Source organism: Physcomitrium patens, chromosome 21 (assembly GCF_059467195.1).
Source record: "Physcomitrium patens ecotype Gransden chromosome 21, ASM5946719v1, whole genome shotgun sequence".
In the NCBI taxonomy this organism is placed as follows: Eukaryota; Viridiplantae; Streptophyta; class Bryopsida; order Funariales; family Funariaceae; genus Physcomitrium; species Physcomitrium patens.
Genome location: NC_143430.1, coordinates 11,012,837 through 11,035,207, shown reverse-complemented (window position 1 = coordinate 11,035,207; position 22,371 = coordinate 11,012,837). Strand labels below are relative to the sequence as shown.

The following is a 22,371-nucleotide window of genomic DNA, read 5'->3' as shown; positions in this document are numbered from 1 at the left end:
AAATAAATGTTGTCTTTAATGCTTCAAAAGATATTTGAACTTCTTTGCTCTATTCATGTTTGTCTTGACATATTAGACATATAAGAAGAGCCACAAGTTCAAAAAAGCTCTTGATGAAAATTCAATAATAATTGGTAAATTCTAAAAAATATTGCACATTTTTTATTGTTTCCAAAATCTTCTAATCTATAATAGTCTGGACCTTCTTAGAATCCGTCATTAATCTTTTGTTGGAAAAAATATATTCTAAAAAATTAATTTGATCAGTATAAAATACATATTTTTTTAGCTTTGCATGTAATCCTACATCTTTTAGTTTTTGTAACATATAACAAACATGAAGTTCATATTTTTTTATATTTTTAGAATAGATTAGAATATCATCTAAATAACAGATAATAAAATCATCAAAAAATTCACAAAAGATATCATTCATGACATGTTGAAAAGTAGGTAGTGCATTCATGAGTCAATAAAGCATGATATTATATTTAAAATGTCTATACCTAGTTCAAAAACCACTCTTCCGTTCATCTCCTTCTTTAATGCGGACCAAGTTATATGCTCCTCATAGATCTATTTTTGTATAAATCTTTGTTTGATTGAATTTGTCAAGAAGTCTTGAAATCAAAGGTAGCACATACCTATTTCTAATGGTACTCTTTTTAAGTCCTTGATAGTCTATACACATCCGTAAAGTTCCATCTTTTTTCTTTTTAAATCAAGTAAAAGCTTGTGCTAAAAATTTCAAATGACATATGAAGTTTTTAGCTGAGTTCTTGTCAATATATTTCTTTAGTGCAACCAACTCATTTTGCAATAAGTTGTATATCAGTCTGAATGGTAATTGAGTTTTTTTTTGTAGATCAATTGAACAATTATATGATCAATGATCTATAAGAATATATATATATATATATATATATATATATATATATATATATATATATATATATTCTTGTTTTCAAAAAAAATCTAAAAATCTTGATATTAGTTAGGAATATTACTTAATATTTTTTTACCATCAAAAATAGATGTGGCATATGTAATAAAATATGACCTTGCTTTTGTTACATGCATAAAAGCTCTTGTAACCTATCAATAAGAATTTGGATGTATTAGGCTTATCTATTTCTACTTCATTATTGAAATTTTGGATTAAATTATAAGAAAAGTTAAAGTTACAAGAAATCTAATCTATTTATAGGCTATATTTTTTTAACCACAATAATCCTAAAATAATTAGATTGGAAGAAAATCTTATCATATTAAGTATTATTATACTATTATGATCTTTAATTACTACATTTAAAGGAATACTTTCATGAATAATGTCTTTAGAAGAAAAAAAATAACCATCTATAATTTCTACGTGTAAGGATTTAGTTTTCTTGATTAAAAATATTTCTTGTTTTTTGATAAAATCTTTTTTCTATAAAATAGGCTAAGGCTCTTAAATCTAATAATGCAAAGACTTTGTAAATTTTAGGTCCTAAATACATATCTATTATAAAATAAGGTGACGGACCTAAGGAAAGAATAAGACCTTTAGTAGATGTTGCTCATTAATTTAATTATACGGTCCCTATTGTAGCTGAAAAATCTTGTTTTCAAACTCATTGTCTTCTTTAGTAATTGTACACTTTCTTTTATAATTGTCTTGCTTCTTTGGACAATGTTGAATAGTATACTTAGTTTTTCCATAATATAAGTACAAATCTTTTTGACAACATCAAATCTTTTCTTATTTAGTGAAAGATTTAAAATATATCGTATCAATTTGCATCAATTCTAGTCTTAATAAACAAGTTTTTTAAAACTTAGAAGCTACCATCTTTACTCAATTTATTCCTCTCTAGCCAAATCTTTATTCTTAATGCCTTTTAAATAATCAATTTTCATATGTAATTGCTTGAGCAATGAATTTTTCTAAAGATTTTGCTTTTGATATTATCAATAACATTTTTTTGACGTTATCCTTTAATCCATATCAAAATTCATTGATGAGGACTTTGTCATTCCAATCCATATTGCAAGTAAGATTTTGGAATTCAGCAACATATATTGTAACTCATTGTGATCTTTATCATAAAGATAAGAGCTTGGTCTCTACTACTCTATCTCAATTATTATCTCTAAATGTAGCCGTAAACACTTTTATGAATGAATTCAAATCATAAAGAAGTTGTGAATCCTTTTCCATTAAAGGTGTAAATGAAGAAAGGATATTTTTAAATAGAAATATGCCTATGAATCCAAATTGAGTAAATCTATCAAGATATTAGAAGAGATGCAACCTTAGATAGAAATTGACTTATTGCAAAAATATTCAAAATTTTGATCTTATTTTTATTAAACTTATCAGGCATACTAATTTGTATCTCTATTATATTTCTAGAAGCAAAACTTCTTCAATTTGGTTGTAAGATCAATCTACTTCCTTTCTCCAATTACACAACTTTTTAACATAGTTTTTGAATTTCTTTCATAAATGTGGCATTATTGTTTCTATGGTTGGCATTAGTGATGTGTGAAATTTCTATCCTAAGAGTGTTGACAAGTTTGAAAAGAACTGCAATAGTTGCAAATCTATTCTTATTTCCACCAAATATAATATCATTGATTTTTTTCTCCATTTGAAACAACTTTACAAATCTACAAGTCAAATTAAAAGAGGGTAATTTACAACCTCTAATATCAAATGAAAATGTCCACAAAGAGAGATAATCTATTCTCTTTAAGAAAAAAAAATCAGTGTTCAAAAAAATAAATAGTTTATTTAAAAGATGATAATGTGTAACTTTCATAACACAATAATAGAAGTGAGATAATTCACTCACTTCTAAAACAAGACAAAAATAATAAGTTAGCACTCTTTTCAAATTAACAAGGACATGAAGCTCAAATAAAGAAATCCTCAATATACTCGTGTGACACTCAAAAGAATTAGAAAGTCATTCAAAGATGATATAGTATTAAATTAAAATGGCTATTGCTAAAGATAAGAAGACTAAAAAGACTTGAAATAAGATTAAAAACTAGAAAGGCATTGACAAGAATGAAGAAGACTTCACTCTTGCCTCTATGTAAACTCTTAACTAGGAGCTACGAGGAAATATTCTATATGACCTTCAAAAAGTGTTGAATTTGCAAGACATGTATTTTAACTTCCAAGGCAAGTTTTTTGTATGTGCGCCACATAGTTAGCTCGTTTTGGCATTAGTGATGTGTTAACAATAAGATATTAACACTTAATTAATTTTTTGATCAAGTTTCTAATCTATCAATCAATTACAAATACATGTAAAATCAAAGCAATGTTTATGAAGCTTTTAGAAAGCTTTTTTAGAAAATATTATGAGATAAATTTATTTTTAATTATTTTTATCTAATAATATAGATAAATATTAATATATATATATATATATATATATATATATGTGACACAATAAGCCATGATATAATAGAGGCAATATGGCTAAGAGAACTTTCAAAAGATATTGAACTTGTACAATTGGAAGTAATTCCAATGAAGTGTAATAATCAATGATGTCTTATTTTTGTAAAAAATCCAAAGAAATATTCAAAAGACAAGCATATTGACATTCAATATCACTTCATAAGAAAAAAGTTTGAAATGAGAGTAATTGAAATAAAGTATTATGCAACAAAAGACATGCTTGTTGATTTATTAATAAAGTATAGACATTAAATATTAACAAAGATATTAGAATTGAAAGCCTTTGATCAATAGCAATGTAGAAGTATTAAAGTAAGTAAATATAAGTAAAAATAAAAGTAAAATAAATTACTTTATAGAAGATATTATTTGAATAAGGAATGACATTAAAGACCAAGAGCCAAGGTGAAGAAGAAAAAAGATCAATTAGAGAATATGCAAAGATTAGATAAGAATATAAAATATATATTATAGGATATCTTTGAAGTAGATAAATTGACAAAGGATCCTAGGAGTATAAAAGATATACTAAAGGTATATCTTCATATTTGATAAGATTCTAAAGAAAATACTTGATATATCCTTTGATGGATGTAAAAGTCAAAGAATGGGAGTTGTCATTAAAGGTAGCAACCACCTCTTATAAATAACAAGTATTTGAAACAAGAGTTATCTTATTCCATATTTTCTTTGTGTATAACTTTGTTCATGCTATGTGTTGTGACTTTGAAGTTGTCTTTCTTCAATATGTTCTTTTAAAAAATATTAAAAAATATTTAATCTAATTTTTTAACTAAATTTATTTTTAATGAATGTATTTTCTAAAGTAATTAAAAAACATAAAATATCATAATAATTTTGTAGTATTTTTAAGATTTTTAGATGATAATTTTTTTAATTATAGTTTTAAAATAAATAATTATATAATTATAAATAAAAATGAGATCTAATCTCATTTTAAAAAAGATACAAAATAGAAGGTATTATTTCATCAAAGCTAGCTCAATTCAAATAACTCAACAACTTCAAACATTACTTTCATATAATACTTTGTCCAAAATACATACCATTAGGAAAAAAATTATAATTATAGACATAATTACATTTGCTAGATAATATTTTTATAATTTAAGATAGTAAAAAAAATAATTAATTTTTAGCTTTGGTAACCTTTTAGAAAAGATGATTAAAATTTTAATTCTTTTGATCTAAGATTTTATATTTTTCAAAAATTTAAAAATAATAATAAAATAAAATATTTTATATAGATATATATATATATATATATATATATATATTTTATATATTAATAAGAAAATATAAAATAGAGAATAGAAAAAGAATTAAAATTACTTAAAATTTTGTAATTTTATTATTTAGATATGTTTTTTAAGATTAAAAATACTTCATTTATTATTAAACCAATCAATCTAAATCTTAGAAATCAATCTTCTATAAAATATCTTATTTAATTACTATTAAAAATAATTAAAAATTAAAAATAATATATCTAATATTAATTCTAATTATATTAATTTTTAAAATTTTATATTATTTAAATATAAGACTTATTAAAATAAAAATAAAAAAAATTAAGACACTTACCCTTCTATTTTTTTTTATAAAATTGATAGACCATTGAAGCTACTCCATCTATACAATTAATGAAATCTCTACAACTTATAATATTAATATTTAAATATCAATTAATACAATCAAAATCACAAGGTTTTTTTCTTTAAATTGATGATATAAACAATTCCACCATTTTTGAAACCTAGCCATCATCTAAACTTCCAACAACTTCAACTAATAAACAACAATGTACTCAAAAACAACCTCCTTCTATAAGCATATATATATTTCAAGATTAAAGATTTGAAAGTGTTCTTACAAGTATTTGGCTTGCACATTACAAGTCTTATACAACAACCTCATATATTTCAAAAGCATATCAATGAAAACATATTCTATCTTTATATCTATTGAAAAAAAACGTATCCAATTAATTACAAGCAATGCAATTTATTACACCTTTTCCTGTTTGTAATTGATATTAATATTAGTTTAGTAAATAATATTGGATAGAAATATGTAAAAACATATTAGATAGATAATGTCTATTTCAATAATATTTAAAAACTTCTTAACTCTATTTAGATATTTCGATTCATCTAAATATTACAAGTAGCTATTAAAAACTTGTCCTACAAGTTTTTATTTTAAAAAATCAGGATAGAAACAACCTTCAACTTAGATGTTTTGACTGTAAGCTTTACAATCCTTAGAAAACTTCTGCAAGATCTTATTAGTAGCTAGTAAATATAGGAGGAAGATTGTGTTTATCTTTAGTCTTTTTAACACTTTATATATATTAGCGTTTTGATTGAAGACTCTTTGGTTTTTTATTTTTGTTCAACAATTGCCATTCTTGTTCAACAATAGATCAAGAGTGTGCCTCCATATGTTCAAAAAAAAAACAATTAAATCAAATTAAAATTTTGAAAAACATCGGGAGCTACAGTGCCTTGCGGGCCATAGCGAGATCCGGAAGGACTGATGAGTAAGTAGTGATAATGGTCCCAAACGGGTGGGGCCTTACTTCTCAAGCCTTCATTAACTCACGGCATGTGCCCCTATTGTTGGCGCCCTGTGTCACTTGTCGGGGATCAGGGGTTGCAAATGCCAGCCAGCCAGGCCCGGCCCCCCTGAACCCCTAACTCCACTGGCAACCCCAATTCTCCTTCCGAACCTCCTTCCGAGCCTGCCCACTCAGACTCCAACACCACCACTCCTACAACCCCGTCATCATGATCCTTCTCAGCCACTCCGGCCAGCGAGGTGTGTGTGCTCCCGCAACAACTAACGGGCACCATCTGACAAAATCTCTCAACCCCACCCACCCCACCCTCCCCCCGGCCGGTAACGCCCCCTCGCTCCCATCGTTCTCAATGATTGCGCTCTTTCGCTCTCACCAGAAGTACCCGACTTTTGTTCGTTCCCTCCCACCCGGACCCATTGGGAACGCCATTGCTCATGTAGCTTGGAAAACCCTTTGTTCTCAAAGTAGGACCCGCGATAGAGTCCACGGAGCAGGCGGGGTGTGATGGATGTGATCATGAGAGAGGATTGCCAAGCTGGCAGGGCACGAGGGCCGGAGAGGGTGGGGGAGGGTAGGGGGGTCCTCTGACGCCATGTGCTCGCTCTAGAACTCCCTTCAATGAATGGGCATTGTGGACCAGGCCCAGGTCGCACCCATCCCGGCCGTAAGGCGAAGCGAGAGAGACCCCAGAGGATGCGAAATGCTGATGTGGCACCTTGACCCCTCCGAGATACCGGTCAGCATGGCTAGTCACGGTTGGTACGGTAGGGGATCCTAAGTGTACACGTGGCGTGATTTGTTAAGGCGGATGCTGAAGGTGAGGAATAGCATCCCTTGTGCTGGGTCTGTAACCGCTTGACTAATGGATGATAACCATCCGTCATGATGTCGTGAGACTTACCGTCGGCAGTTACGAAAGCTATCCTCCGTCACCGGATGAACGGCGATGGGGACTTGTGCCTGTCTCAATCCTGCTTAGAATACTGGATTTTTTTGGAGAAAACTGCTCCCACAAATATAAATTCGAATGGTGGAATTAATTCTGTGCTGTATAAAAATTCCAAGTGAGAATTACAGGAAGCAAAATTTCGAAAATATATGTTTGCTAAGTCTTCAAAATGACACATTTCGTCTAATTTGGAAGAAATCTTTCTGTAATAATTCTTTGACGTGATCATTATTGAACTAGCACTAATCTTAATATACCTCTACATGAATAACAATGTGATATTTTAATGTGATACAATGTGATATAAAAATGTGTAAAACTCCAAATAAGTTATATTGATGCTAATTTAAGATGGTTATTGAACTAATAATGTTTTTTTATAAATAAAAAAATACAATTTATTCTTATTTAATTTTCATGAATGTTAAATATTTATAAAATATTGATTCATAGCATAGGATCTTTTTTCCTTTTTTCCTGGTGTACCGTTTAATTATTATTTTTTAATTCTTCTTATGAAGAAAGTATTTGTTTTGCTACTAGGACTGCTGTCTCACTGTTGTAATAATACTTTCACCACCGCTTGATGTAGGATTTGAATTATGAAGTTGTGATTTTTTTTTTCATGTTGTTGTTATTGCTGTCTCTCTCTCTCTCTCTCTCTTTTCTTTTTTTTTTTTTTTTTTTTTTTTAAGTTAGTTGGTTGGTTAGTTAGTTGGTATTTTTCTTTTTCTTTTTCTTTTTCACAATGTAAATGTCTCTCCTTCAGTTTAAAGAATATTTTAACAAACATACATTGTAACTCATTGTTATTGTTATTAAAATTTAGTGCCAACAGAATGATCAAGGTTACACTTAAAAATTACAAAAAAAAACTAAATTGTGCAAATCACTTTCCTTAATTGTAAAACCATGCACTTACTTAACTTATATTTCAATTTCTGCCTTGTTCTTCATACAATTAAGATCTTTACTTTAGTTTTAGAAGTTATGTTTCTTCAACCATATACTCAATAAATAAATTAATTAATTAAAAACTTCTGTTGTTAGGATAAAAAAATTAGTTTCTAAAAGTAAATGTTTTACCATATTCTATTATAGCAATGAATCACATTACATTATGCATCATTTATATTGTCAAAGTTTATTTATTTGATTTTACATTAGGATATTGATACAAAAAATAAAACAATGCTCATCTTATGATTGATGAGTATTGCAACATGCCCGGAAAGAATCTCTTGTATATTTGCACGCATACGTGTCTTTTTGAACGATCAACTTGACTAATTTCATTATACAACAAACCACATATCTGAGCACGAACCTTTAATTATGTTTTTAAAAATTATATATACATATATACACACTCACACAAATACACATATAATTTTTGAAAACAAGGTCTGCACGCATTTGCTTCGAAAGTCATCAACCATTGTGTGAATGGAGATAGCAATAAAACTGACAATGCTCAAAATGGGATTGGAGTCTCAAAGGTGAGGGTTGGGCTACTAGGGTCCATGTAACTTGGGCAGAACAGCTGTGTACGAAAGTTGGGTGTCTCGGCAATAGGGTGACATCCATGTTGAATAAATTACTGAATATCAGTATAATTTAAAAAGCAAAGTCAGTTTTGTTCATATCTGCACAAATCTGCATCGACAGTAATGTCCACAATCCCAAACGTGTCGCTGACATAGAGGAGGACCCACTGTGCATCCAACCTCGATGCTTGAGCAGCGATGAGGATTAGTTGGTTACAGCTTTATCGAATGCAACGAAATGCATCCCATGGAGGAGGTCATTCATCCTACCATCAACCTACACCCACCTGCTGTGATCAGTTCACCTGGCGACGCTGGCTGCTGATTATAACGCTAAGTTGCAGTCGCAGAGCTCAAAGCAGACACTGGCGAGCTTCATCTCCTTCGCCATCGATGATGCCTGAGGGGCGTCCTTTCATGTATCCCCATCAGTTTCTCTAGTGCTCACGAACTTCGCATTTCCGGCACCGGAAGTACTGAAAGGTCCTGCAGTTGCTGAGGTTGATTTGGATTTGGAGCCATTCAACGGATCGGTGCAGGACTGATCAGTGCCCACTGGGAGAGGCTCTCGAGATGGCTAAGGAGAACTCGGCATGGCTGCAGCTAGTCCTAGGATTTCTCCTACTTGCGTCGGTGGCTCTGCGAGAATGCGCGGCCCTCCGGCCTTTGACCTCATTCTCGGCGTCTCAGGTGCCGGAAGAGCATCAGACCCCCGTCGGAGTTGCAGAAAGCAAGGACGAAGAGCCTGCTGAACTCGGGTAAGGGAGTGAGCATCTTAACAGACTCCTGGAGAGCGGTCCAGGGCAAATCATTTTTTCAGAGAACTGCGCTTATTTTGCAGCTTTCTCTATTCCGCCGTTAAGCTTTCCATCAATTGTTGGGTGAACCATTCTCTGTCCCTTACATTCGTGTATGATAATTTTGACACGAAATGTTCGCAGATTATTAGCAACAAAACATTCTCTGAACGTCTTATGCTTCTTGGCTTAGTATGTTCTTAAAACTTCCATAGTGGTTGGATCACGATGTAACTGGAGGCAGTTTGTAGCCCTCGCCTCTTCGCATGGCGCCAGTGGATTATGAACTGATTTTTGAGAATCTAAAGCGTGATTTCTAACGTAGAGAGGTGCAATGCAGCAGCTCCAACAGTACCCGCCGCTCTCTGGGAGGCTGTGGAACAGGCAACCCTGTGGACGACTGCTGGAGGTGTAGCAGCAATTGGGAAAGCAATCGTCAGGGCCTGGCAAACTGCGCCATTGGATTCGGCAGGAATGCTGTTGGTGGCAGAAACGGGAAGATCTACGTCGTCACCGATAGCTCTGACGACGATGTAGTAAACCCGGAGCCGGGTACTCTGCGCTGGGGTGTGATCCAGGAGGAGCCGCTCTGGATCGTTTTCAGTCGCAATATGAACATCAAGCTCAAGAAGGAGCTTATTATGAACAGTTACAAGACCATCGACGGGCGTGGTCAGAATGTTCACATCGCCGGCGGCGCTTGCATCACCATGCAGTTCGTGAACAACATAATCATCCACGGCGTTCACATTCACGACTGTAAGTCTGTGGGATCCGGAGACGTTCGTAGTTCCCCGACCCACGCTGGAAGCAGGGGAAAGACCGATGGAGACGGAATCAACATCTTCGGCTCTCGCGACATCTGGGTGGATCATTGCTACTTCTCGAACTGTGCTGATGGCCTGGTGGATGTCATTGAGGGCTCAACGGCTATTACCATCACCAACAGCTACTTTGAGAATCACGACAAGGTGATGTTGCTTGGCGCTCACGACAGCGACAAGCAGGACAGGAATATGCAAGTCACCGTGGCTTTCAACCATTTCGGCAAAAATCTAGTTGAGCGGATGCCAAGGTGATCACAATGCCGAGTTTTGATGATAATAGCGCTGCACTTGCACTCGAAGCTTGCTCTTTTCTGCAACCTCTCAATTAGATTGGTGAGGCTTGCAAAGTGGGATGTGGGTTCAATGGTTACTGACGGAAAGGCGATTCATTCGTTTGGCTGCAGATGTCGAAACGGGGTCTTTCACGTTGTGAACAACAACTACGAAGGGTGGGGAATGTACGCCATCGGAGGGAGTGCGTTTCCAACAATCAATAGCGAGGGCAATCGCTTCTTCGCTCCCGATGGCAGCAACATGAAGGAAGTAAGCTCCACATCTTTCACGACATTTCAACCCTATTCTCCCTCATACTGATCTTTGAAATTTTAATAATGCTCAGTGGAATCAACAATGAGACCCTTACTTGGTCGTTTGGTTTTTTTACAGGTGACAAAGCGGCTTGACGACGGAGGGGACAACTGGCGATCAGCTGGTGACATTTTCCTGAACGGTGCTTTCTTTACCGCATCAGGAGTCTCTGGTCAATCCCACTTCTACGCCAAGGCTACCAGCCTTTCTGCTCGCCCTGCCGCTATGGTGCCCTCGATGACTAACGATGCAGGCCCTCTCGCTTTGTGAACAAAGCGGGAGACTTGTAAGAGCTGAATCGTTTCCATACCACTGTTCAACATGATCGGGACTTTTCATGCTGCGCCAATAAGTAATTTAACTTGGTAATGGTAATGGTAATCGTCGTTTAACATAGTTTGAATTCCGAAATAGATAAGTAGATTGTAAGTTTGTTGTATTCGCAGTGTCCAGTGCTGGCCAGTCATGGTCGGCCTAGCTTAGAATACAATGTGACACAAAGTATGCTGTCCTGCGAAGCAATAACGTAGAGATAGACCTTAGAGCATCCTATGCATAGGTAGCTGCCTCCACCCGGTAGCTTTCGACCATTCTCATGCCACAAGTCGTAGGTTTTAGGTGACGATTGTGCACCTTGGCAGTAGCAATGTAGGTAGAAGAAGGGGAGAACGAATGTTTAATATTTGTAGTTTACCATTTGCTGTGTCGCTGTTGCATTTCTATCATAATTTCGAACACAATTCAAGAAATTTAGATCGGTTCAACTGCCCTGTTTAAGCGGCTTCTGCATTCCATTACCGACACTGACCTTGTGACAGAAAATTAATTGTGCAATACAACTGGTCTGATTTCGTGTCGCCATTGGCTTAAGAGGAGCGTGTGTCAACAAGGAAGTCTGTGGAGTATTGATTGCACTTGTCAGACTGAACGCTGCAGGCCAGGCAATCGGCTTTGCTTTTCTCAATCCTCACTCAATCTCATGACGAGACGTCCTTCACTTCCCGCCTCGAACCCCTTCCGATGCCCCTGCAAGCTCTGAGCTTCCACTGTTGTGCCTACAATCACTGTCAGATGCCGAAAACAATGTCTCCGTGTTCCCGTCGCCTGGTTTCCTTCTCACTCGAGTAACCATCATCTTGACTTGAGTTTCACGTCAATCAATCTGCTCACATTTACCAGGCCGTCAGGCCCATAATCTGCTGCAAAATCCTCTCTTGAGTACGTCAACTCCTGCCTTGTGGTCCATCGTCTTCTATGCTCTCTGCCATCTGTGTGCTTCACATCAGGTCGTAGCTTTCTTATGTTGATTAATCTCGCAGGTTTTATGTCGCTGGCGTGAGCACATAGTTCCCGCCGAGGGTCCTGCGCTGCTGATGCCACACCATTGTTTGTCCTTTTGCCCCACAGGCTTTGTTTAGCTTTCTGGTAAGAGTGCCTTACATTACGGAAGGTATCGAACGAGTGAAAATTGTATGATATATCAGAATATTGGTGTTTGTTGATTCTACAGACAGTTTCTGGTATTGATGGGAACATCACCTGACTTCATCCTGTATATGCATATGATAATTGAATGATCAATTACAAAAAATCTGTATCACAAAAATTTCATGACAGATAATTTTACATGTTCAAACTAGTACTGAACATGCACATACACATAACAATTATTCAGGTTTAACACCATAGAATAAAACTCATGTATGCATTTTTATAACCAAAAAATTAAAGTATAAGACAACATTTCAAGAGAAAATTTTAATGAATATTGCTGTTTTAATACATGAAACATCTGTGAAGGAGTTTTGCAAAATAATATATTATTAAATAATTAAAACCACACAATAGTTGTAAAGCTTATAAAAAAACTGACTTAAATTTTGAATAAAAACAAGCAATCAAAGCTTTAAACCTTACAAATACAATATTCTATTACAATTGCATAACATGTCGTTATAAAACTAATAATATTATCGTTATAAAACTAATAATAAGAGTGACTCCATCAATGCCAACATTCATGGAAAAATTGCCATGTTAACTATGTAAGCTAAAATAATAAGATGTCAATTTATGAATAATTTCATACCCCACGAGATAAAAACTGTGTAAGCAAAATTCATACTATCCATCATGACCCAATAGAATGCTGCATGTTCATATATACGTAGGTGCAAAAAGGGAGTGTTGATCACCCACAAGTATGCAGTCCTCATGAGAGCACAAACATACAATTCTTCAATTAATTCCACAACTAAAAATGCAATTCTTGTGTAGTTGGAATTGAAGAAAAAAGAAACTTCATGCACTTGAAATCAACACAAACAGATAATACACATGGAAAATCTACTCCCACCATTACCACATGAAACTTTGCAGACAGTTACATGACAAGTCCGATCTTTCTTTAATATCCTGAAAATTGTACAAATATTTCCTCCATATCAGGATGAAAGGGCCCAAACATCAGAAGAGGCACACAAAAATGGTGATAAATCCTGCTTCTGTACTTTAAAAGTCTCCTGTATAGCCATTGAACATCACAGGTGAGTGTTCAAAATTAACCTAGTACAGTCTTGTTAACCTTTTCAATGGTCATGCTTCGATGACATTGAAAAACAATACGCACACGTTGATTAGAGAGACCCACTCAAAAGAACACACTTAAATGCTAGTCATCATTTTCATGGCCCATCTCCTCCGAATGCAACCATGATGGTGACATCTCATAAATCGGATAACTAACTCAGATGGAATCAATTAAGCTTGGCCAAATAAACATACAACAGTTTTCAATCCCAACATCGATTTCGCCAACTCATGCGCAGTGTCAGACGACTGACTGTGCTGTGCCACAAACACAAAACATTCACAGGCCAAGGAATATACTGACTACGCATGTTTATCATCCATGTATAGTTTACACCCCTCCATGCTAGTAATCAAAAAGTGAACGACACCTTCACCATATGTCTGAACAGCCAGCAACACGCTCGTACTGGCATCGGTTGAAATAAACACTCTCCAAAACTACCTCGCCTCACACCACAGATTGAGACACTTCACCAACCATACGGCAACATTCTGAGCAAAATAACAAAAAAATGTCCAGGAAATCTACCATGTTCACGCAGTAACCAGCTCCCTTAACACGCACCACACTCGATACAAATACATGCACCGCAACAACTCTACACGTTTCCATTTCCTACTGAACCATGAAACAAAATTAAGCTCATTTCACCACCCCCAGTCGAATGCACAATCAGCCCCCACCACAATCCATTTTCCCACATGAAGAAAAAATAAATAAAACACACACACACCGACTAGCTAACCTCGTCACGCAGAATTCCATGCCTACATTCCTAACAATGTACATCTGGATACACATGAGATAAAAAAGCGAAGTAAAAGAAAAAGCAACAATCCGCATCCAACAAGCAGTTTCACGCAACCAACCAAGCCAAAAGTATGGACAACCAGAACCATTCCAACTGTGTGAGACAACAAATGATGACCAAACTCTTAACATATCTGGCCATTTTTATCACCACATAATTACACTTTCATTCCAATCACTAATTCCGACTATGCTGATAAATAATCTCTGCAACTCATCCTTCACACAAGGCTGCTCCCTCAAAAACCACATCCATCCCCGTTCGAGCACGACCTTGACACCGTCATCCGACGCTCACATGTCCGCCACCAATTCACCTCCACAAACCTCCACTCCGAAATCGCCTTCCAACCTTTTCCACCTACCCGACATCAGCCGCAATCTTGAAGCCACATCGCCAAAAAACGAGCTGCAGCACTTCGCACAAGCGAACCAACATTCCGCGCCTCATACAAAACACGCTTCGATAACCTCAGCTCAATCTCCAACAGCGCCAAACATGGTCTTCGAACCTGAAAATTATCCCAGGCGACTTACACGGAGCGATCGCCAATAACCTCTCCGTCTGAAACAACATTACGTGCTGCGAACAAAAACCCGCTCCAAATTCAGCCTCAGCGCATCCACCAGTTCCACCTCGACCTTCTCCACCTGAACCTGCCCAAGAAAACCTCACCACAAAAATGATCGCCTAACATTGTCGCAGAAGTATCATGCGCTAACTCGCCATACAGCCCAGTTTTACGCTTCCATGCGATCCACCCCCAAGCGATCTTCTGCATCGCCAACTGCATCAACCCAGTTGTCCACCCGCGATAAATCGCCATCCGCGTCCGCATCCGGAACCTCACTCTTCAAAACTTCCCATTTCACCACCATACTCTCCACGGACCCGCCCGGCGCCGCTGGAACGCTTCCTATCGACGCCCCCGCTCTGCGACCGCTGTTCCGACTCGACCTCTGCCTTTTCGGTACACTATCTCCCGCCCTTACCAGCGCACCAGGGCTCGCACCACTCGCAACGCCCAACCCCGCACTGCTCCCCTCCAAGCCCATCTGTACACCACCCTTCCCGACTCCTACCACCTTCAACTTCCCTTTCCCCACCGTCTGAATGTCCCCTCCGCTTCTCCTCTGCGCCGGCATGTACCGTTGCTGCTTCTCCACCGTCTCCATCGCCGCGTGCCGACTTCGATAGTCCTCCTCTTCGATCTCCTGCGCGCACACCATACATCCCCGTCACGCACTCTTAATGCACTCACCCTCTGCCTCCACCGCTCAATCAAACCCCCACCCTCCACACACGCACCTTCGCCATGCTCACAATCCGCCGTCCCCATCCCATCCCATCCCATCCCACCCCTCCCATACATCACCCCTCACCTTGGGCGCATTCCCTCCCTCCCCCGACTGTCACCCCACGCCCTATCCCCACAAACAATCACCACAACCCCCCCAACCCACGTCCCTCCACCCACCAACCCACCCTCCATCCGTTACCCTCCCTGCACCCTGTGCATCATGCGCACCCACATCTCCACGCCACCATCGGCTGCTCCACCCACATCCCCACTCCATCCCGGAACGACTCTCCACGCAACACGCTCACACCTCCCAAACATCACACACGCACCCCATTCCTTCTCCCCCCAATCCACACCCTCCGTCTCCGCCACAATCCAACCCACTCCTCGTCCCTCGCCCTACCTCTTCGCTCGACGACTCTTCCGCCCGCTGCGTCCCTGGACTTGCGTCGTCCACCACCCTCCACATCGGTGTTTCGATGTCCACGTGACGCACTTGTTCCACAAACATCCCGCCCACGTTCACCGGCATCACCATGTTGCTGATGTCATAATCTGACGCCTTCCGCCGCACCAGCCCACCGCCTGAGCTCGTTCTTCCCAAACCCCCGCCCGACCATGACGCCACCCCTCCTCGCCCCACCCCCCTCGGAGACGCCACCGCTGCCACCGACGCCTTCCCTTTCTGACCCGCACCGGGGGCCGCGCGCGGCGACTCGCTGGGTGCGCTGCTCTTCCTTGCAGCTGCCTCTTTCCTCAGCAAATGCTTCTGCTTCTTCACCCGCACCTGCAACGCTTCCACTTGCCACAGAAGCTGCTCCATCGAGTCTTGACCCGCCACTGCATCTTCCGCGCCCAACTGCTGCTCCGCATCTTCCCTCTCGTACAACGATTCTGGTTCCGACACTGCGCACCACGCCACACAATCACTGCCAAACCACCCCGCATCGCCCATATGCCCACCCACACATCCGCCATACTACCTCTCCTCACCCACCACCGCTCCCCCACAGCCCTGCTCACCGACGACCATACATCATCACCGCCCAACCCACACTCCCCGCTAACGCCAACGCCAACGCCACCCCGACTGTGACCGCTCCACCCCTGCACCACCCCAAATCCCATTCCCCTACTCCCTCGCCTTCAACCGCATCCTCCGCACCCAAACCCACCCCACACTCTCCAACCCCAACATGCACTGACCATGCCACACACCAAGGTCGAAAACACCCACCCTCCAACTCCGCCTCCGCAACATGCTGGCTCTCCCCCTTCCTCTGAGTCGACCCATCGTTTCCTTTCCGCTGAGCCTTCCTTTTCTCTGCAACAAGAGGTCCCAAACCACGTGAGTGTTTGCGCACCCACTCCTCGCTCTCATCGTCTCCAACTATCACCACCCATTCATCCTATCATCGTGCCCGCCACACCCACCCACTTCTCAATGCTTCCTCGCCCGCACACTACCCTGCCACCCCTAACCCAACTTCGCCTTCCACTGCCCACATTCCGCCCCACACGACTCCATACCACGTCAACCCACCGCCCATCCATCACGCCACAACCATCCCCTCATCAATGCACCCCCACCCCCCTTCCACCACACCCGCACACTTTGCAACACGAAACTTCCACATGTCCCGGAACTCGTCCGGATATATTTCATATCTCTTCTCGTCGTTGTACACAACCGGCGTGCTGCGCATCCCCCATGCTCGCACTCCACACGCTCCCTAACTCTATCCCCACCGCCACAACAATCACACAATCGCACTCCACACGCTCCCTAACTCTATCCCCACCCCCATAACAATCACACAATCGCACTCCACATGCACTCTCACAATCTCCCTCAGTACCATATCGCGAGAACACCGGATGCTTCCCCAAGTCCACGTCTCGATCCTCCTCCGCCCTCCTCCGATGCTTCCGATGCACGATCGCATGGTTCCCCACTATCTTCACCGGCACCGTCCTCGCGCACGACCCCTCCCCGACCTCTCCCTCCCACCTCCACACCTTCTCGCTCTCTGCCCTCCGCAGCACTCTCTCGTACTGCGCCAGCCTCGCCCGGATCTCCAGCGTCTTCAGCTCCAACCATCGGCACCTCCACTCGATCCCCCGCCTGTTCTGCTTCCACTCTGCGTCCAGCGCCTTCTTCCCTCTGCCCACACCACCCACAACGCTCCTCTCCTTAGAACTCCACAACACCCAACCGTCGCCTCACCACACCTCCCATCGCTGCCCTAAATTCACCCACCACAATCTCAACCTCTACCTTTCGCTCGCCGCAACTCCCTCCTCCTCTTCCGCCAGCCCCACCGCTCCGTTCCCGTCCCGCAAATCCGACTCTGCTTCGAACGCCGACTGCACCCTCTCCGCGCCGCCTTCCCCTTCCCCTTCCCCTCCCCACCAGCTTCCCGCTGACCCATACGAGCTCGATGACTCCGTCGCCTCGCCGTCTGCATCCGACCGGTACTCCCCCGAATCTACATCTCCCTCCTCCCCCTCCACGTCCACGTCTTTGTCCGCCCGCCCCACCCCCTCCCTCCCCCTCCCACCGCTCCCCGCGCTCCGCACTTCCGTGCTCGCCGTCGCCCCATCCCTGTGCGCCCAGGTCCCTCCCGACACCGCCCCCGCCCCCTTCCCATCCACCGACGGCTCGCCCTCCGTCATCTGCGTCCCTGCGGTTCCCCGCCGCATCGAACCGCTGTCCTTCCCAACTCCCGCATTCTTGCACATCGATGCACCCCCACATGATGGCACCTCGCTCTCCGCCGACCCCGTCGACGCGCTCGATATCGCCATCTTCACTCCCTCGCCCGCCAAACACTTCTCCCCCACCTGTATCCTACCCTCCACATCCTCCGACTTCGCTCTCCCTGATCCTCCCTCCCGCGCTTCGCTCTGGTCCAGCGCCACTAACTTCTCCCCGCATCCCTCGTACTCCTCCAACCGCTTCTTACCTCGCCGTAGCAGCTCCCCCGCAGCGGCCCATAAGATGCTACGCTTCTGATTGCACCTCAGCGCATTGTAGCATATCCATTCAAAATCTTCCTGGACAAACAACTGAACCACGTCATCGCCTCGCCCCAACCCCCCCCCCCCCCACGCATGCATCCACCATCTCCCACCTCCACAACCGCTTCCCACACTCCTCCAACACACGCGACCACACCACACAACCTGCCCCCTACCAACACCCGCTTCCCAACCCCGTGCCCGTCACCACTCCTCCCACCTCCTCTACCAAATCCACAAGATGTGCTCACCGCTCGCCGACCGCCACACCACCACTCAACTTACCACAAACATGCGCCATGAGGAGTACCGCCGAGCCCGGATCTTCTCTTGCATCATTGCAAAGCACATTGGAGCCTCCGCGACCCTCGACTCGTTGGACGCGGATACTCCATCCAAAACACCCATAAAATCTCCTTTCGAATCCAAACTGCTCTACACACAACCACCCACCCACACATCAGAATCTCCTTGCCATGCCCTTCCACGCTCCCTCCTCGCCACCCCTCTCACCCCCTACACGCCTCCACACCCACGCGTTTCCGTCACCCAACAACGCACTCCCCACCAAGCCACCTCCTGCCGAGCCTCCCGCTGCTCCTCATCATTCACAACCGCCACCCCTGTACAACGCCCACCCCCAACTCCCACGTCCTCCCCAACATCACTCCCGCATACTCGCGCCCACTTCTCACCGACACCCTACGTTCCACAGGCGCCATCCTTCATTGCGCCACCATACGCCCACATCAACCACCACACGGCACGCCCACTCACCACCACCTTCCACGACCTCCTGTCAGAATTTTAACACCATTCCCACTCCAACTCCAGTCCCCCAGTCCACTCCACCAGGAAACCCCACGTCCACTGCCTACCCTACACCACCTCATCACCACCACACTCCACCGCACGTCGGGGCATCGCCCTTGCTCCCCAACTGCTCCACGGCCTACCCTGAACCCGGATGGACTCACTACCCACACAACCATGACGGACGCATCCACATACTCAATCCAAAACTGACCTAATACCTCATCAACGCCTCCAGCACGCCAAGAAGACTCCCCTCCTTTCCTGCAGCATGCTTCTCCTCGCCCGCTGGCATGCTGCACCCATCTCCAACACTACCGCCGCCATCCTTCGCCTCCTGATCTCCGCCCTCGCAACTCCCGCTCACATCCAAACGCTCCACGTCCTCGTTGCTCCTGCCTCCCCCTCCTCCTCCTCCGCTACCATGTACCAACTCCTGTCCCAATTCTGCTTCCACCGGACACTCCACCCCTCTCGTTACAGATTCGCCTGCTCCAAAACCCGAACCACCGTTCAAAACCCCGTCTGCTGTCATGTAAATTTTACCTCCCACCCATCATCATACCAACGATCGAAACGCACATGACAACAACCACACGAACTCGCGACAGCAACCGATGCGCCCGCAGAAACCGCCACACACACCGTCACCAGAAACCCCACAGTGCTGCCACTGTACACAACCTCCTCACAACGCACTCGCCACCGTACTCCGCAAGCCCGTTACTTTACCTCTCCACCCTCCCTCCCTAACCCGTCACCAGGGGAACCCCACAAAATGCAACTGCTGCTGCACCCCATCTCTGACGAAGAGACGTCGAGAGCGACACACATACCTCCTCCAGACTTCCGAACGCACATCACCGCCACTGTGCCCTCACGCTCCGGCGTCCGCCCGCGTCAAGAACTCAAATCTTCTTGAGACAAAAACTCTGGCACCCGCTTCCGGTCCCGTCCACCCGCCATTCCAGCACAACGACGCTGCCACACTCCGCATCTAGCTCCGAGGCATCAAAACCCAACGGCTGTGCACCACGATTCCACAACCCTCCCGGCATCTCGTAAACTGCTCCTAAAATTTCCTCCCTTCGAAGTTCGATGGAAGCACCCTAGGTCTCTAGCTTTCAACTTTAGTGCGGAGAACTTTTGAGCCTCTGTTCTAATTATTTGGCAGTGATTTTGTGTGCGGTGTGTGCCAAGGTGTGCGGCGAAACACAATGTCCTCATTAACTCTCTGACAGTTCATGCGGAGTCATTGCCGACCATGCTATCTCGAGTTTTTTCTCTTTTCACAGGGGGAATACCCCAGAAATCATGCGACTTTCGTTGGGATTTCCATAGATGCGTTGGTCGCTCTCAAGGAATACAATCTTCACGATTTTGTATGAGCAAGCGTTGTGGTCATTCGTTACTGTCCCGGTCTACTTTATTGTCGTCTCAGATGTTTCCTAGGGGAGGGGGTATATTTGTCCTTCAAGGTTACATCACATTGTCGATGTTATTTTTAAATGGGGACGGGAACTTTATCATTCACAAGTATGAGGGCTGTGGAGTTTGTTTATGGACACGAGCATGTATGCACATCCGTTTTCGTTCCTAATGCGTCTTCGTCCTCCTAGCCCTGGTTATCGCCTGTCGAGATTGGCGTGGTTGAAACATTATTACATTCCATTCTCATTCGTCCACCTTCATCCTCTCAGTGTCAACCTCTCTTGAGCATTTATACCGTCACCGAGCTACATTGATCTAAAGCTTCATCCTGGTTAATTTGTTTCCACGAAAATGGGTTTAGCTGGTTTTCATCCGGCATGTTCTGGACGTCATCCGGTTTGTCAGCTGAATGACCTCTTCTTCTCTTTGGTTTTGCCAGCTAGCTTTTTGTAAAATTAGAGTTTAGTTTAGTATCCCCAAAACACGTTAGATTAGCTTCGACCAAAAAAGAGTGGAGCCAGCTAAGACCTCCGTTCTTTTCATAACACATGAGAACAATACCTTTGTTTCATAATAATTTACTAATCTACTTGTGAAACCCAGGGGAGAACCTAGTTTGGACTTTTTTCTTGATTTTCAACATTAGAAATTGAAAATAAATTTGATAATGTTGGCATTGTGGGCTGAATTTGGTTGAAAGTCTGTGTCGGACTTTACACCGACATTGGGCTCTGCCCATCCTTTGTCGCTGATTCTGAAACCGAATAGTTTGAGTTATGAATTTGAATTTTATGTTTTCAATGTAATAGTGATCAACTGCTTTCATCTTAGTTTAATTTGTAGCTTTTTATCAATGTTGATTAGTTTATTAGGTATTTTCTTCTATTACAGTTTTTAAAATCAATCTGCTTACCATGTTGATCAGTTATTGTGATATTGTATGGAGATAATTGATGCTTTTTTAAGATCATGGATTTTGTGAAAACACTAATATTTTTTGGAAATTTTTGTGACTTCTTTTTGTGAATAGTATGAAAATAGATTTAAATCAATTATACAAATAGTATGAATCTGCATTTCTCATTTATGTTTTAGAGTATGATAAAAATACTTAGCTTGAAGTGGAAAGTAAGACAATTTGTTAAAGGAAACAATAATTGTGTTTTAACTTGGTATATATATATATATATATATATGTATGTGTGTGTGTGTGTGTGTTTGTGAGTATGTGTGTGTATATATTAGAAACTGTTAAATTGATCCATGCATTGAACCCACCTATCTTAATCATCATTAAAAAAAAATCTATAATATCAATTTGCATTGGTTGAAAATCAATGAATAAATGCTTGGGTCAATTTAACAATTCTCTATATTTAAATGTAAATTTTTGGCCTTTGGTTTATTACATATAAACTAATTAAACTATAAGCATTTAATTGAAGTTTAACTTTTTCTTACAATCTACAAGAAATATTGCATACATACTAGCTACCACAAAGGTCTTGCAAAAGCTTTCTAGAAACTACAAGGTTTGTGGCACAAGTCTCAAGTTTTAGATTGCTTTTAATATAACATCTTCATAAGTAAAATTTTGATGTAAAAATTTTGAATAGTTAGGTAACTATT

The 22,371-nt window shown here is 41.5% G+C and overlaps 3 protein-coding genes across 4 annotated transcripts; 1 reads left to right on the top strand and 2 right to left on the bottom strand.

The window, feature by feature from the left end:
• The first annotated feature begins 8,926 nt into the window (after positions 1 to 8,926).
• On the top strand, positions 8,927 to 11,519 carry LOC141044688 (putative pectate lyase 5). Of its 2 annotated transcripts, none has more exons than XM_073529866.2 (4): positions 8,927 to 9,316; positions 9,699 to 10,430; positions 10,587 to 10,725; positions 10,849 to 11,519. In XM_073529866.2, exons 1-4 carry the CDS (start codon positions 9,132 to 9,134, stop codon positions 11,038 to 11,040), a joined length of 1,248 nt encoding a protein of 415 aa, XP_073385967.1. In that variant the 5' UTR covers positions 8,927 to 9,131; the 3' UTR covers positions 11,041 to 11,519. The 2 variants fall into 2 exon arrangements, with proteins under 2 accessions (XP_073385967.1, XP_073385966.1); XM_073529865.2 differs by having other exon boundaries at positions 9,696 to 10,430.
• Positions 11,520 to 14,272: 2,753 nt separating this feature from the next.
• Positions 14,273 to 16,330, bottom strand: LOC141044652 (uncharacterized). Its single transcript, XM_073529686.2, has 2 exons — positions 15,881 to 16,330; positions 14,273 to 15,388 (listed from the first exon to the last, which is right to left on the bottom strand). Exons 1-2 carry the CDS (start codon positions 16,298 to 16,300, stop codon positions 14,915 to 14,917), a joined length of 894 nt encoding a protein of 297 aa, XP_073385787.1. The 5' UTR covers positions 16,301 to 16,330; the 3' UTR covers positions 14,273 to 14,914.
• A 166-nt stretch (positions 16,331 to 16,496) lies between these two features.
• Positions 16,497 to 20,683, bottom strand: LOC141044677 (uncharacterized). The gene is made up of 6 exons (XM_090245722.1): positions 20,148 to 20,683; positions 19,533 to 19,800; positions 18,784 to 18,928; positions 17,756 to 18,534; positions 17,337 to 17,641; positions 16,497 to 16,801 (listed from the first exon to the last, which is right to left on the bottom strand). Exons 1-6 carry the CDS (start codon positions 20,170 to 20,172, stop codon positions 16,497 to 16,499), a joined length of 1,827 nt encoding a protein of 608 aa, XP_090101848.1. The 5' UTR covers positions 20,173 to 20,683.
• Between the last annotated feature and the right edge of the window lie 1,688 nt (positions 20,684 to 22,371).